Source organism: Daucus carota, chromosome 3 (assembly GCF_001625215.2).
Source record: "Daucus carota subsp. sativus chromosome 3, DH1 v3.0, whole genome shotgun sequence".
Taxonomy (NCBI): Eukaryota; Viridiplantae; Streptophyta; class Magnoliopsida; order Apiales; family Apiaceae; genus Daucus; species Daucus carota.
Genome location: NC_030383.2, coordinates 52,953,443 through 52,969,948, shown reverse-complemented (window position 1 = coordinate 52,969,948; position 16,506 = coordinate 52,953,443). Strand labels below are relative to the sequence as shown.

Below are 16,506 nucleotides of genomic sequence, written 5' to 3'. Positions count from 1 at the left end.
TTTTAGCCTGTTATGCTCCTAATAAAATACTTTTTCACCCTGTTCTCAGCATGAATTATGATTTAATACCAGAACCAGGTGTACTAGTTATACTTTTAGAAAAGCATATCTTAAAGGATTATCATTTAATTAAATTAATGTGTTCATTTAATTTAATAGTAATAATAGGCATAAGTTATTATTAAAGCCTAATATTGCAGTATAAAAGTAACAGAAACACAAATGTATAGAGCAGATTATTAAAGTAATATTATTAATCCCTGTTGTCTTTATCGAGGTTTCAAGTTTGAACGCTTCACCAGGCATCACATTTATCCTGCCTAGTTGTTTATTTTACAAATGAGACCAAATGGATCTCACTTAGCTGTGTGTATATTTTACATGTACTATGATTCCATCACTTTACTTGCTATAAACGAGAATACTACTATTACACTTATTTGTACTTGCTATTTTTACATTATTGTATGAGTATTAAATTTTAGACAATATTTGCAGAGTGCTTAATGCTTCCCAGCTGTAACTAATAACTTCTACAAGGGATCATTAGACTGATATAAACGCCAAGTGACATCGAGTTTAAAACCTCTATCAAACAGGAAGCCGCAATTATTATCTTAGAAATTAATCAAACAACTGGAATATACTAATCCTTTTAAGAAATCCTATGTCTGTAATTCTGTTCAGTGTAAAATGCAGCATATTTATTGATTCATACTATACGCTTATGAGGAAAATAAATGAAGCTGAATCATATGGTTCAAGAGAGAGTCGAGACTAACGCTATCCTACCAATCTCCGAAGTTACCAAAACAGAGAGTCCTTTATGAGGATCATAACACTGTCTTGTCCTATTAAACGTGTAAACAAATATGCGAGATACTCAGGAGGACAATAGACTCGAGACAAAAGTGAAATGTAGATTCTGAAACTGGTTTACGAGCAACTTGCAAGAGCATAAAACAACTCTCAACTATATATATGCAACCCATACCCAAATGCCCTCTGCACCAACACAAACTAAACTCTAACTGATACACCCAGAAAATCTAAACCCTAACTGATACACCTAGAAAATCCATGCATAGGCATTTTACAAACACAAAAACAAACTAATTTGCTATACTTTACACAAACAAAAACACAAACAAAAACTAATTTACACAAAATCTCATAAAACAGATCAAACAACTAAGACAACTAAAATAGAGCCGGATTAAAGGACATATAAACATATATAAACCACATTAAAGCAACTTTGAACAAATTTGAGCCATAAAAAATCAAAACCCTAACTGATGATATATATACAGAGAGATACAAAACCCTAAAATGAGCATAGTAGAGAGAGAGAGCGAGGGAGGGAGAGAGAGGGAGCGAGAGGGAGAGGGGGAGGGGGAGGGGGAGGGGGAGGGAGACGGAGAATCGAGAGACGGAGAGAAGCACTTACAGAGAGAGAGATTCGAGAGAGTGTTGAGAGAGATTCGAGAGAGTGTTGAGAGAGAGTAGGAGAGATCAAAAGCACGTACAAGGGAGAGAATTAGGGAGAGTTGGGAGAGATGAACGGAGTGAAACGCTGCGTTTTGAACCCGGGAAAGTATAAAAGGCGTTGAAAAAAAAGACACTGGGGAGGGGGAGGGGGAGGGAGACGGAGAATCGAGAGACGGAGAGAAGCACTTACAGAGAGAGAGATTCGAGAGAGTGTTGAGAGAGATTCGAGAGAGTGTTGAGAGAGAGTAGGAGAGATCAAAAGCACGTACAAGGGAGAGAATTAGGGAGAGTTGGGAGAGATGAACGGAGTGAAACGCTGCGTTTTGAACTCGGGAAAGTATAAAAGGCGTTGAAAAAAAAGACACTGGGGAGGGGGAGGGGGAGGGAGACGGAGAATCGAGAGACGGAGAGAAGCACTTACAGAGAGAGAGATTCGAGAGAGTGTTGAGAGAGATTCGAGAGAGTGTTGAGAGAGAGTAGGAGAGATCAAAAGCACGTACAAGGGAGAGAATTAGGGAGAGTTGGGAGAGATGAACGGAGTGAAACGCTGCGTTTTGAACCCGGGAAAGTATAAAAGGCGTTGAAAAAAAGACACATCTCAGTTATCGAACCCGCAACCTCAGCCTTATGCGTACAGTGTTCAACCACCAGAGCAGCTACAACAATGTTATAAAATTAAAGGAACTTAAATATAAACCTACATCTATTTTACAAAATTAAGTAACTCGAAAATCAATTTTTCATTATAATATTCCTTCAACTAATATTCAAAATTATTGATTTTAAGGACCAATATAAGATGAGTAATTATATTCATATCCGTACGGTTGGATTATTTAAATAAGTTATTTATTTTTTTAAAAAAATAACCCTCCGTCAATACTTAAGTATCGTAACCTAATATTTTCGCAATAATATGTAAAACAATAAAATCTTATTGACTTGATTTTTTGTATATAACTACGATGAGTACTTAATTTACGATCCGTACGGTTGGATCGCCTAAAAAACAAATTTATTTTTTTTTTAAAAAAAATAATCCTACATCCATATTTAAGAATAACATAACATTTTCGCTATAATATCTCAGCAGATTAAATCCCATTGACTTGATTTTTGGTATATAACTACAATGAGTACTTAATTTACGATCCGTACGGTTGGATCGCCTAAAAAACAAATTTATTTTTTTATAAAAAAATAACCCTACGTCTATATTAAAGTATAACATTATATTTTCGTTATAATATCTCAACGGATAAAATCCTATTGATTTGATTTTTGGTATACAACTACTATGACTACTTAATTTACGATCCGTACGGTTGGATCGCCTAAAAAACAAATTGATATTTCGAAAGTATACACCCTAGGATAACTTCTGATAAAATCCAAACCTCGAACTCCGACATTCACTGCAATGCATGATTCGTAACATAATAGTGTCTTTATAATTTTTTTTATATTTTTATTCTTTTGCTATCATGATTAGTACCTTAAATTAGACCATATCACAAAGATTCTACATTTTTCTGTTGTTTGAATAATTAATTTGAAATCAGTTAGTTAGTATTTATACTTTGTTACAGAAATAAAAAAAATTAAAAATCAAATTTTAAGTGATGAATAATTTTTTATTAATTTATTAATTTACTAAAAGCTAGTTTCAATTTTTTTAATTTTTTTTAAGCAGTTTACTTGGCCGAATAATTTTTTTGTTTTTCTCTCAAGTCAAAACCGACCGCCAGGGTTTTAAATCGGTCAGAAATGACAGAACGAAATGGTCGGTTTTCTGCACTTGAGTTTGTGGTCGGAAATGAGTTAAATTTGGTCGGTTTTCTGTGTTAAAATTATGAGTTTGGTCGGAAATGTGTTGCATGTGGTCGGTTTTCTGTGTTAAAATTATGAGTTTGGTCGGAAATATATTGAATGTGGTCGGTTTTCCGGATGTACAATATTTTTAGTTTTTTTCAAATAGTTTACTTAGTCGAATAGAATTTATTGTTTTTTTAAGAAGTCAAAACCGACCGCCCGGGTTTCAATTCGGTCGGAAATAAAGCAGGTCATTTTCGACCGCCAAAATCGGTCGGAAATAATCTGGGCTCCACCTCGTCTCCACTCAGCCAATCACAGCTCGACAACTAGTTAAAAGCTAAACCAATTATTTTAAACCAGTCAAGGTGGTCGGAAATGACCACAGGCGGTCGGAAATGGGTCGGTCGGTTTTACCGACGTGGCGTCCATGTCAGCTGAAGAACGTTGGTTAGCGGGACCCACGCCCATTATAACCGACCGATTTGGTGCGGTCGGTAATGGCGGTCGTAAATGACGCCATTTTTTACGACCGATCGCGGTTGGTCGGTAAGTCGGTCGGAAATGACCGCTTTTTTTCCGACCACTTTGGTCGGTCGGAAATTTTGGTCGGAAATGCCCGCTTTTCTAGTAGTGATAATTTATTTCTTATCTAAACACATGCTGAAGGGGTTTTTCAAGATTTTCTACTCTGCCCTAATCTTAAACGGCCATAAAATTTATTAACAAAAAGTACAAATATTTTAACCAAACATTAAGTATAAATTAAGAGATAGACTGATTATCTTTCAATGCAGGGGTAAGCAACCATGGTAGGTCCGGAAGTGGTGGACACCGCAAAAGAACATATGCTATATGTTGAACCCTTTTGACAACTAACTATGTGGAATGATACTTGATAACCTCTAGCCGCATATTCTGGAGCTACATAACCGGATGTTCCCAAAACTCTTGTGGACATGTGGGTTCTTTCAAGTTCTTTGGCCAGCCGGAAAATGGAGAGCTCTGCAGTGTACTTCTGTCAATCAGTAATAGAGTGTTTGCAATGCAAATGTAATGTTATATTTTAACACAGAACAAATATTTTAACATTTAACCCCTATGTTGGCAAAAAAATACAGTTCAAGGTAATTTAAAACAGGAACTACTGCTAATTTTACCTTGTGAAGTTGTTCCTAATTGCTGCAACAACTCCTCCTTATAGAAGGGTGGAGTGTATTGGCCAGCAGACCATCAAATAATAGCAAACTGGAATAATCCTCCATCATAAGATCACAAACTGAATTTTATTTGTCCGTCATAATTACCTTTGGTATCTTGTCTGTGTAAATGACAGCAAACAAAAGACTAAAGAAGAGCATCCCAATTAATATAGGAGGCTCCTATATTATTCCAGAAATGAATATTTATTATAGAAAATATTATATATGGCAGGCTCTTACAATCCATTGTTGCTTATCAGCCCTTTTCTATCCCTAGTAAGCCTCTAAGAGGCATGCAAATGGCAGTGCCAGGCTATGCAATTTAAATGCTCCAACACTGGAGCAATATGTAAATATCTTTATGGCCCTTAGCCGACTAACCTTCAAGCAATCATGTTGTATAATCATGATGTATAATCAAGGTCACTGCTCAGCACATGGCCACATCAAGGTCAGATGCTGCGTACTTAGGTAATTTACCTGTCTCGTTTGAACCCGGATTATGATCCATCTTAGAAGCTGCACACCAACAACACGGATATGTAAAAAAAAATCCAAATCAAATGCCACAAATAAGGCTCAATAGCTGTGCAACAGAGGTTAGTACTTGCAGATGAAAGCATACCCCTACTGTTCAAAATAGCCAAAACCGATAACAAACCTTTAAGAATCACCGGAAATTCTATGAAATACAACCACCGCACTTCACTAACAGCAATACAAATGAAACTACACAATTATTTCCAGTTACAGGTATAACATTTTAGCAATTAACAAAAATAGAAACAAAATTAAATTCAGAAAAGATAGTGACAGGAAAAAAGGAGGAGATAAGGAGAGAAAGCAAGAGCTATAGAGAAACCTGATTTACTTATCAATGCTATATCTTCTATCTAATTTTGTCCAGTTAGGTAATATAATGTAAATAAAATACATCCAAAGTATAGTGTACTTGACTAATCACCAGACAAAGAAACATATAACTTAGGACGGAGAGAGTCTAACACGAAAATATCAATGAAATTTTTTTTATCATCCAAAATTATTAATAATATTTTAAAACATGGAATGTTATAGGAATCATAGATGTCCAAATATATTTAGAACACCATCATCAAAAGTAAAATAAAGCAAAGGTACTTAAAAAAATATATATCTTAAAATAATGCAAACAATGCTACCATTAATGCTGATACTACCGTATTCACAAATAATCTCCTATAAAAATTACTGTAGGAGTAAGATTAAAAAAAAAGAGCTTGATACTAATAAAATGTTGAGTACTCTGTTATATTTACTTATCAATGCTATTTTTTCTCCAGTTTTGTCCAATTAGATAATATATAACCAAAAAAAATTGATGCAAAATACAGTGGACTTGACTAATCACCAGACACTGATTATTTCAAGTTTAAAGAATAAGGTCATTTACATAATTAACTCCAAAACTGGTACTACCTGAAAATCTGTGGACAGAGCTGTGTACCTGACTGGTCAATCTGTGAAGTAGAAGATGAGGAAGTAAATGGATGCTGCGCAGGTGATGTCCCCATGTCAACTGAGTACAGTGAGGACGAAAACTGAATAGATCATGATTTTGCTTAATCTTGATTGATTCATCAACCGTAACAATACTTAAGGGAGTCCGAAAGCCTGCATTAACTTTTAACAAATATACTTATAACTGAACCTCAAGCACAATCTTAAGCATACATTTTGCCTTGGTCTTTAAAAAAATAGATACCATCAGGAGAGGCATCAAGTCGATAAGGTGTCTCAGGATATTGGTGAGAGCTTCTGACCCCTGATGTAGATTGGATCACAGGACACCTACTTCTGCGACGTTGAACTGCACACATTTAGATTTTCAAGCATTAAATGTTAGTAGGTGTATGCCTGCCAAATCCAACGTACCCTGATATATTCTTGAAGTTTAAAAATAATACCTGGAGAAATTACACTGGAAAGATCAATTGAAGTCTGCATATATTTTTACTACATTGTCAAAACCTGGTCCACGTCCTCGTCGAAGGTATGTATAACTTCTACTTGCAGAGACACTGGCCGGAGTTTGTTTAGATATATTCGCAGCAATATCAAGAACTGTACAGCAACATACATTACCAAAAAAGTAATTTTATCAATCTCCGGGAATACAAAATACACATATCTACATTCCATACATAATGTGGTGGTAACTATATGACTGCTAACTTCAATATACATAATTATGTGCTTGCGCATATCAAATAGTCACCTGGTGGCAAGCCAAAATGCTCAGACGTAGTATTAAGATTGTTATGATGTTGTTAATGCCGGGTCGACTGCCACGTCGCTTGCTTTTGAATTGAACTTCTATTGCCAGATACATTGGCTGGAGTTTGTTGGGATATGTTCGTGGGAAAGTGTAGTACTATTTAAAAATATACATGGTAAATACAAATTCTGAGATCTTACAGGATACAAATTGCACCTAGTGACGATTACAGATAATATACTTTTGTCAATACATGAATGAAAGATTCAAATCACAAAACTATAGGCTAGCAGACTTCCAAAAAAAAACCTGGTGCCTAGGAACTGGTATGAGGAGGCATGTGTTGGAGATTAGTCATGAGATTGTCAACACCCGGTCAACGCCCTCCCTGTTTCTCTGATCCTAGATACAGGAAATCATTATTTTATCATGGCACAAAATTACATACACAGATATGTACTTCGAGTAACTAAATACCTGTTGATCCATTTGCTGGCATTTTGTCTGTGCTTCACTTTATCTTTTGAAAGAAATTAGTTATTCAGCAAATTGATGTAGTTAAAATGACTAAATGAGTTCCAGAAAAACACATACACATAAAATAGATTCAAAAGCAGAACAGGAAAACATATAATCACCAAAACATCTTACTAATCGGAGTATTCGATTAACGAATACTGTATGTACGGATAACCTCTGCATGTCCATAACATTGTACCATGACCTATCAAGCAAAACAACACATGTTGAAAAGATAACACATGCGCAAATCACATACCCGTAACAGGCCTGGTAACATGACTAAGTTATTGAAGAGAGATTATAAAAAGATGTATACATCACAATCCTATGAATATCCAGACCAAAGCAAGAGGAACTAATAAAGTTAGGCATTAGAATGTAAACCGGGAGAGACTGAAATGCAGATGTTCTATAAGAAAGAACATACCTGCTGAATTGATGCTGTAATTGATGCTGTTAAGATTATCGCCATTTTACCCGTTAACCATGAAAACATACACACAGACCACAAATCAAAAACCTGGAACGGAAAACCAAAACAACAAACCTTACCTTCAGTAGCGTTCATCTGTCATAAACTCTACACGTCCATAACAAAGAACATACCCTAGCTTCGAATTAACTCCTCACGACGCTGCCAATCGCATGAGAAAGGGGTACGCTGATCGATGCAAGAGATCCCCATGGCTGATAACAGATTCAGCAGAGTGATTAACTTTCTGAATCAGACTCTGCATACCCACTGTTGTAGCCTTTTCAGGTGTGTGTACGCGCTTGGAATCCATTACTTTGATAGTATGAGTGAAAACCACATGTCAATCGAGCGTGGTTTTGTTAGCTCGCCGGCGATATGAACAGCGCAAAATCGAGCGTGGGTATATAGTGTGTTTTGCACCTCTTTGAGCTCTCTTCTTCCTCGAAGACTAGTATTCCTCTCCTTGTGAGTTTGAACAACATAAGGATATATAGTGTGTTTTGCACCTCTTTGAGCTCTCTTCTTGTTGTTTACCCGATCTTTTTTAAACTTGTTACATATGCCTTTCATAATTGTAACTTATCTTGTATCCCACTTTCCTTGATTGACTACTTTCAAATTCATGATCCTTTGGATCTGGAAGCCCATCTTTCTTTATAATCTCGTTAAGAAGGCTTGTCCTCTTGAGTCTATTTCTAAATCCACTCAGCTCTTGAACATGATCCTAATTAAATAGCCATCATATATTATATCACACAATCTTTCTTTCTCATAATTTTTTGGTTCTAATTTTTCTTCACATATATATCCTCATCAATTAGTTTGTTAAACACTACAAAAAAACAGGACAAAACCGACCACCTAAAACCGACCGCCTAAAAAAAGTGTCGACTTAAAACCGACCGGATATATTCGGTCGGTTATAAGACAACACGACGCCGTTTTTCCTTGCTGGCAAGACCCCGACATATTTTAACCAACCGCAGACGATACAGTCGGTTTTACTGCTGACGTGTCCGTGTTATAACCGACCACTTAGCCGGTCGGTTATGTATTATATGCCAAGATGACGGCGTTTTAACACGGACAACAAAACCGACCGAGGGCGGTCGGTTTTAAACGTATGATATACATATAATTTTTTTATTTAATTGGAAAATGAATTTTACATACTCGTCACAGAAGGGGTTTCGACGTCGTTTTATTTTTAAAACACATAACCGAGCGGTGTCAGTCAGTTTTAACCTGTATTTTTTCCTAAAGCACCGTCTCCCTCACCAGTCTCCTTCCTTTTTCCCCACCATCTCTTTTTCTTTCTCTCCTTTCCCAAAAATTTTCTCCCTCTCTACCAAAATCTCTCTCTACCTAAAACCTCTCCCTTTCCCTCTCTTTATACAAATATACAAATCAGGATGCGGATCATAAATTTGGTTGGGATTCAATTTGGGCGTTTTGATTTGAATCTCAATTATTAGGGTTTCAGATCTTTGTAATCTCAGTTTGCAGGTATATATCAATATCTCTCCCCCTATTTCTTTTCACATGTTTGATTATATTTGTGTAGTTTTACATATATATGTTTGTATGTGTATATATATGTTTGTGTGGTTGATTTTGAATTTGATTTTGGTTCGTTTTTTGAGTTCGATTTTGAGTTTAGAATCAGCATGATTATAAACATACACGAGTCAAATTAGCAAGCAAATCACACAACCATTTCATTGAAAATTTAAAAAAACTTCTTAAAAACAATAAATAAACTTTCTTAAAGAAACATTTTTAAACACAACTTTAAACCCCCGAATCATCCACTCATCAATTAGTTTGTTAAAACACACTAGTACAAATTGGAGTTTTAGCATTGCATTTTAAGCATTGATTTTACAAAGAACCGTGTCTTATACTACTTAATATGGTCGGTTGTAACGTTAACCGACGTACTAATTCATTTTGGCTAAACGTGTTGTGTTGGTGGCCTAAATATATAACTATTGCTTACAGCTCGCAAATATGTCATACATGTTTATGTCTACGTTTTAAAGAGTCTATTGAATTAAACATAAAAAAACCGACACTAGTGGCTCTACCTTTTGTCATGGTTAAGTTATAACGGACCGTATTGAACTACTTTTTGTGGAAGTTATATTTTTAACAAACAGCACTATTAGCTCTACTTTATGCTCGGTCCAGTTTAAACAACAGCTTTTGTAATAAAATTACCCACTCATACAACAAGCTAGTAGCCAATTCTTTTCTTTCATCACTTTAAAGGCACTTGATGCATTATAATTAAGGTTGACTAATGATTCACTTGAGGTAAGCCTATGCTCTTCTCACTCCCATTTTATTTTAATTACTTATAATTCTCCTTTTACATAGACATGAGTTATAGTTGTTTAAACTATATATATATATATATATATATATATATATATATATATATATATATATATATGAATATTCTCATCCATCAAGAAATAGCTAAAAAGATAAGGATGTTGCATTTTATATCAAAAGAAAAGAAAACAATTATATGATTTAATTTTTATATGATTCTTTATGTTTGAATGGTTAGGTATTTATTAATTTTATGTAAAACTAAATAAAAATAAAAGTATCATACATTCAAACACTTTATTGATTGTTATGTAAAATAACTAAACATAGATGCACCAAAGTAACATATCATTATATATATATATATATATATATATATATATATATATATATATATATATATATATATATATATATATAGTCATACTTCAATAGAAACCAAATTAGCCTAAAAACTAAAAATCAGTTTCTGGACAGTTTTTTATCACTATTTTTAACTACGAAAATCACTAATTTGCACATGTACATATCACTAATTTATATATAGCATATCTCGCGAATATAAATATATATATACACATATATGCAACGTATATGACCATTATCTTCACCCAAATCGTAATAATGGACCTCTCACCATCATTACCAAACGTTTCTATGACTTGCCACCATTGTCTATCATCACCAATAGTCACATACACTTTCCATCATAACTTACAAAACTAACGACTACTTCCCATCATCATACAACTTCTCTTGCGGCTTCCTTCCGCCAAAAACCTTCCTACGGATGAAATTGATCATCTATAATCGATTATCAATAGTTTAGATAAGTAGATTTTCTCAATTTTGATAATAAAAATCGCTGTTTACATACTGTATAAAAACAGTGATCAGTGCCGTATAAATTAGTGATACCCGTAGTTATAAATAGTGATAGGGAAACTGGTTTCTACTTTTTATTTTAAGAGTGGTTTCTTGGCGGAGGAAGCCGCAAGAGAAGTTGTATGATGATGGGAAGTAGTTCTTAGTTTTGTAAGTTATGATGGAAAGTGTATGTGACTATTGGTGATGATAGACAATGGTGGCAAGTCATAGAAACGTCTGGTAATGGTGGTAAGAGGTCCATTATTACGATTTGGGTGAAGATGATGGTCATATACGTTGCATATATGTGTATATATATATATATTTATATTCGCGAGATATGCTACATATATATTAGTGATATGTTATGTACAAATTAATGATTTCCTTAGTTAAAAATAGTGATAAAAAACTGTCCGGAAATTGGTTTTTAGTTTTTAAGCTAATTTGGTTTCTATTGGAGGACTCTCTCTCTCTATATATATATATATATAAATATACATATATATATATATATATATATATATATATACACTTATAAGCTTTCGAGAAATGATATAAAATGCTATCAAGAAACTCTTATCATCCATCACCACAACATCAAAATTTTATCCTACCTCTAGTAGCTTCCATGCCTTGGTTTGAATATTTTCAAATATATATCACATTATTCTTATTATCATCCTTTCTTCAATTCATTTCTCTAAAACATGAAGAGCAGGCAAGGAGGGGTGGTTGTGTTGTCCCAATTGCCAAATCTTATCCCAAACTCAACAAGTCAAGTCACAACATACATCCAGAAGATCTAAATAAAAATTTAACAAATCACAACATTTATGTATCCTGGTATATATGTAATTTGTTTATGAATTTTCGCACCATAAACTTTTCACTGTTTGATGTTATAATAAAGTTTCAATTGCAATGCTTTCTCATTTTGTGTTTGTTTGTATTTTTTTTTGTTGTAATTCTGATTGAAATAATGTATTATTATTTATAAAGCTTGTGATAATTTTGTAAGAGGGATCTTAGTTGTTGAAAAGCATAAGTTGTAAAAGAAGATATACATTTAATATCAAAATTCATACATTTATTTTTTTTAAATAATTATGATATATTTTGGATAAAAAATGTGATTCAACAGAGTGATTAACTTTCTGAATCAGACTCTACAAACCCACTGTTGTAGCCTTTTCAGGTGTGTGTACGCGCTTGGAATCCATTACTTTGATAGTATACATGTCAATCGAGCGTGGCTTTGTTAGCTCGCCGGCGATATGAACAGCGCAAAATCGAGCGTGGGTTTTGATAATACTGACGACAGCGTCCTTCATACGGTGAATATGGACTATCCGTTTTGGAGCATTAGAATATGGACTATCCGAATAAAAGCGGGCTGATTGTGTGGGGGAATTGGGTAAATTATTTTTACCCATGGGTAAAAGTGTTGAAATGGGTTATCCTTCACTAGTGTGCATTAAGATGTATAGATCCTTCACTAGTGTGCATTAAGATATATAGATATAGATATAGATATAGACAGATATAGATAGATATAGATAGATATAGATATAGATATAGATATCAAATACTTATTTATTTTTTATTATTATAAAATAACCTTCACCTTTAATTTATTTATTTTCAATAGACTTAAATATATAGGTGTTTTCATGTGGTTTACTTTGTGTAAACTACATAAAGAGAAGAGTAGGAGATGTCTCTCAACATTTCTGAGAAAAATAGAAAGTTCGTACTGAAAATGTGTACATTGTATAGGACTATTGTTTTTATACATCAAAAGCTATCACTATTGTAGTATTGTGACAAACTTATCTAAATGTCTATAGTTATGTATTGAGATATCATTAATCAACTACTGCTCACTTATTCTTCCTTTTCCGCATTGTTTTCTTGACTTGGATATTTCTCTTGATCTCTTTATCTTTCATCCCCCCTCAAGGGTGGAGTAATAATTAAAGATATTTAACATTCCTAACTTGGAGACTATATAATGAAGTTGATAAGCAGTGAGAGTTTTTGTAATTAAATCTGCTAGTTGTTGTCCAATAGCTAAGTGAGCAAGAAGTATGGTATTGGGCTTATACTTCTTATGGATAATATGACAATCAATCTCAATGTGCTTTTGTGCACTTATGAAATACGAGAAGATGCGATGCAGATGGCTGATTGTTTATCACAGAAGACGGTAACAAGTACAGAAGAGGAATAGTGAGATCCTTGAGTCATGATTAGCAACCAAGTAACTTCATATGTGGTATCAGTCATAAAATGAAAATCTGCTTCAGCTGAGGATTGTGACTTTGTGAGGCAATAGGCTGTTACTTACTTCTCCATGCTGCTTAAGAATGACCAAGGAGAATACCAAAGCCAGCAACAGATCGACTGATGAGTGATTTCACAAGCAATATACTAGTATTATTTAGAACCTTTTAGTATTAATAATGCAAAAAGTTTTGTGTTTATATATTATATTTTAAAATTATTTTGAAACACACAAAATGATGCAAAGAACATGTATTTAGATCTAGCTCCTTAAAATCAATTTAAAATTTAGGGTTCTGCATCAAAACCTTAGTGGTTCAATGGTTCTGTTTTAAGCATTGGTTCTCTTTGGAGCACAACCCTCCATAATTATCCTATGGGTTAATGATGAAGTTGGTCACTGAACTGGGCTTAATGTATCAAGTTGGTCACTAAACTGAAAACCGTATCAAGATGGTTACTGAAGTACTGTGAATATCAAACAAGTTCCTCGAAATATGAGTTAAGGTATTAAAAATATGATTTATAGAGTTTTATACATTATTTTTAAAAGTTACCACAACCAACCAAAAGCTTATGACTTCTAGTATTTATGATAATATATTTAAATTTTATCAAGTTTTTTATTATTTATTTTTAATTAAAACAAAGAAAATAACTATATAATAAAAATAGTGAAGTATACAATAGGGGCGGAGTTAGTTGTTTGTAGTTTATATTTAAATATTGGTGTCTATATGATCACTAATAATAATTATACATGCACGCGCTCACACATATAGGGTGACATTACATAAAATACATATTTATCAATATTTTGTGATATATAATTATAAACTTGAATTATTAAATTATATATATATATATATATATATATATATGTTAGGTCCTGTTAACTCACTATATAATATGATATAGTGATCACAATCTGTAACACAGTATGACAATATGAGAGATTTAAAGCAATAAACTGTTATATTCACAAAGCTTTAATGGTTACAAAAACTCTCTCAGTGATTTATATTGTATCACTAAGAGCTGCTAGGGTTCTTAACAATGTACTCGATAACTCAACTCATCTAGAGTAACCCTAATCTGTGTTTATATAGACACAGTTACAAAATCAATCTCTGATTTGATATCCTATAAATCAGCTATGAATTCTATCAATCAAAGATTGCTCCAGTTTTCTGTTTAGTTTCCATAGTCAGCAAATCACTCCTCAGCTTCTATCCTTCCTTGAAGTATATCCGCTTCTGAGCTCTTTCCACATGTAAACTCTGACGAGTCTTGACTATGTAAACTCTGATCAGACTTTATCAAACTCTGTCAGACTTTACTAAACTCTGATCAGCTTCCAGATTAAACTCTAATGACTCCTGTTCTAAAACAAACTTTAAGAACATTAGTAATCATCAATTATATCTAACAATCTCCCCCAACTTGTGCATAAATAAGTTATGTGCAAGTTAACAGATAATTGATGATGTCAAAACAAATAAGTCAAATGCAACAGAGTTTAGCTATATAACAGAAAACTTTTTTAAAACTTACAAATACTTTACTCCCTAGCTTCATAGACACCATGAGCTGTCTTTAGATATCCTTTGAGGAGTTCTCTTTCAGCTTCTTCAAGTACTGTAATCATCTGTCTCTTGATCTCCCTTAGCTCTGGATCTGAAACTCCAGTTTGATAAATTGCAGCTCTGAGATCATAGATCTTGTTTCTTTTCAAGTCTCTATCCAGCCTGATATTGTAAGCTTTATCAGACTCTTCATTGAATGCAAGAGTTCTGATTCCACCTATTGTTACTATTTTTGCTGAATTTTTCTTCATCTCAACCAGCTGTCCTTTATGATTGAAGTATTTAGGAATAAAAGGTCCAGCATTTTTGTTTCCTGTAATACCCATCTTTCTTCTGATTTGATCTTTGAGCAGGTTGGAGATGTGTTGACATGACTTGTTTCTCACTTGAAATATGTGTGATACATATCTCAATTCCTCCCAGTGTTTAGCATATACATCAGCTTCAATTACTCTAAACACTGTACCATCAGACATGAAGTAGATAAGAATATTATCTCCTCTGTCATTTTTCACCAGCTGGACTGAATCTAATTTATCCATTTTTTCTTGTAATGCTCCAGTCTTGGGAGCACATAGAGATGAGGGGTCTGTAGACATTGATCCTATACTCTGATCAAATTTCTCATATTTGGATCCCAGCCCTCCTTTATCTCTTCCTGCCTTTCGATGAGAGATTGGTTGAATTGAGCCCTTTTCAAAGCTTATCTCAGTCATCAGACTTGGCTTTGCAAATCCTGCCAGTGGAGTAGTTGTTGGTTTGAACACAGCTTGAGCTTTGTCAGAGGTTGTGTCCTTCTTTGCATCCTTATTAACTTGAGCTATGTCAGAGGTTAATCTTTCTTTTTGAGGTTCTGCAACATGAGCTTTGTCAGAGATTGCAGCTTCTGATTTCTTTTTCTTTACAACTTGATCTTTGTCAGAGGTTGTAGACTTCTTCAGAGTGAATCCTCTCTCAAGATGTTCATCCACTTTGCTTTTGCCTTTAGATGTATACTCATCCTCAGAGTATATCTTTTTGACAGACAAACTCTGATCAGCAACAGTGGCTTCCTTAATCAGTATCCCCTTTTCCTTTGGTTTGACAGTTGATTTTGCAGGCTTCTGGATTTTTCCTGACTTTATTGCTTCAGCATGTTCTTTCTTTAGTTCTTCTTCTTCTGCAGCAATCAACTCCAAATCCAAATTGGCTTCTGGATTTTCTTGTTCAAAAATCAATCTAGCAAGCTCTTCATCAGTCATGGGTTTGTCTGATCCAATCACTGGTCTTTGCTTAGATCCAGATGTGAAATTATGTGTTGGAGCAGACTTTGTGCTTTGCTTAGACTGTTTCTGACTGTCAGAGTTTGAAACTCTTCCTCCAGTCCCTGATTGAAATCTCTTATGCTTTGTGAAATCATCAACATCATCATCATCATCCTTCTTCTTTCTCTTCAGAGTTTGAGTAGTAGACTTGCATTTGACTTTAGCTACTCTCTCCCCCTTTTTGACATCATCCTTATCAGGAATCAGTATTGATGTGATCAGAGAAAGTGAAGATTGGATGGCTTCCAGCTGCTTGGACATCTTCTCTTGAGTAGACTCAATGGTGGTCATCCTCTTTTCAAGAGAATCATTTGCAGATACCAGCTTCTGAACATCATCTTTCAGAGGTATGAGGTTTCTTTTCTTC

General features: G+C 34.1%; 1 protein-coding gene across 3 annotated transcripts; it reads right to left on the bottom strand.

Moving 5' to 3' along the window:
- Positions 1 to 2,574: 2,574 nt before the first annotated feature.
- LOC108213499 (uncharacterized) lies at positions 2,575 to 8,372 on the bottom strand. Of its 3 annotated transcripts, XM_064089364.1 has the most exons (8): positions 7,712 to 8,372; positions 7,240 to 7,486; positions 6,763 to 7,164; positions 6,452 to 6,608; positions 6,250 to 6,354; positions 5,992 to 6,158; positions 4,887 to 5,024; positions 2,575 to 4,308 (listed from the first exon to the last, which is right to left on the bottom strand). In XM_064089364.1, the coding sequence occupies exons 4-7, from the start codon at positions 6,489 to 6,491 to the stop codon at positions 4,929 to 4,931; spliced, it is 408 nt and encodes a 135-aa protein (XP_063945434.1). In that variant the 5' UTR covers positions 6,492 to 6,608; positions 6,763 to 7,164; positions 7,240 to 7,486; positions 7,712 to 8,372; the 3' UTR covers positions 2,575 to 4,308; positions 4,887 to 4,928. The 3 variants fall into 3 exon arrangements, 1 of the variants encoding a protein (XP_063945434.1); XR_010290045.1 differs by lacking the exons at positions 5,992 to 6,158; positions 6,250 to 6,354; positions 6,452 to 6,608; ... (1 more) ...; positions 7,240 to 7,486; positions 7,712 to 8,372 and adding an exon at positions 5,131 to 5,978 and having other exon boundaries at positions 2,583 to 4,308; positions 4,464 to 5,024; XR_010290046.1 differs by lacking the exons at positions 5,992 to 6,158; positions 6,250 to 6,354; positions 6,452 to 6,608; ... (1 more) ...; positions 7,240 to 7,486; positions 7,712 to 8,372 and adding an exon at positions 5,167 to 5,978 and having other exon boundaries at positions 2,583 to 4,308; positions 4,464 to 5,024.
- Positions 8,373 to 16,506: the final 8,134 nt, after the last annotated feature.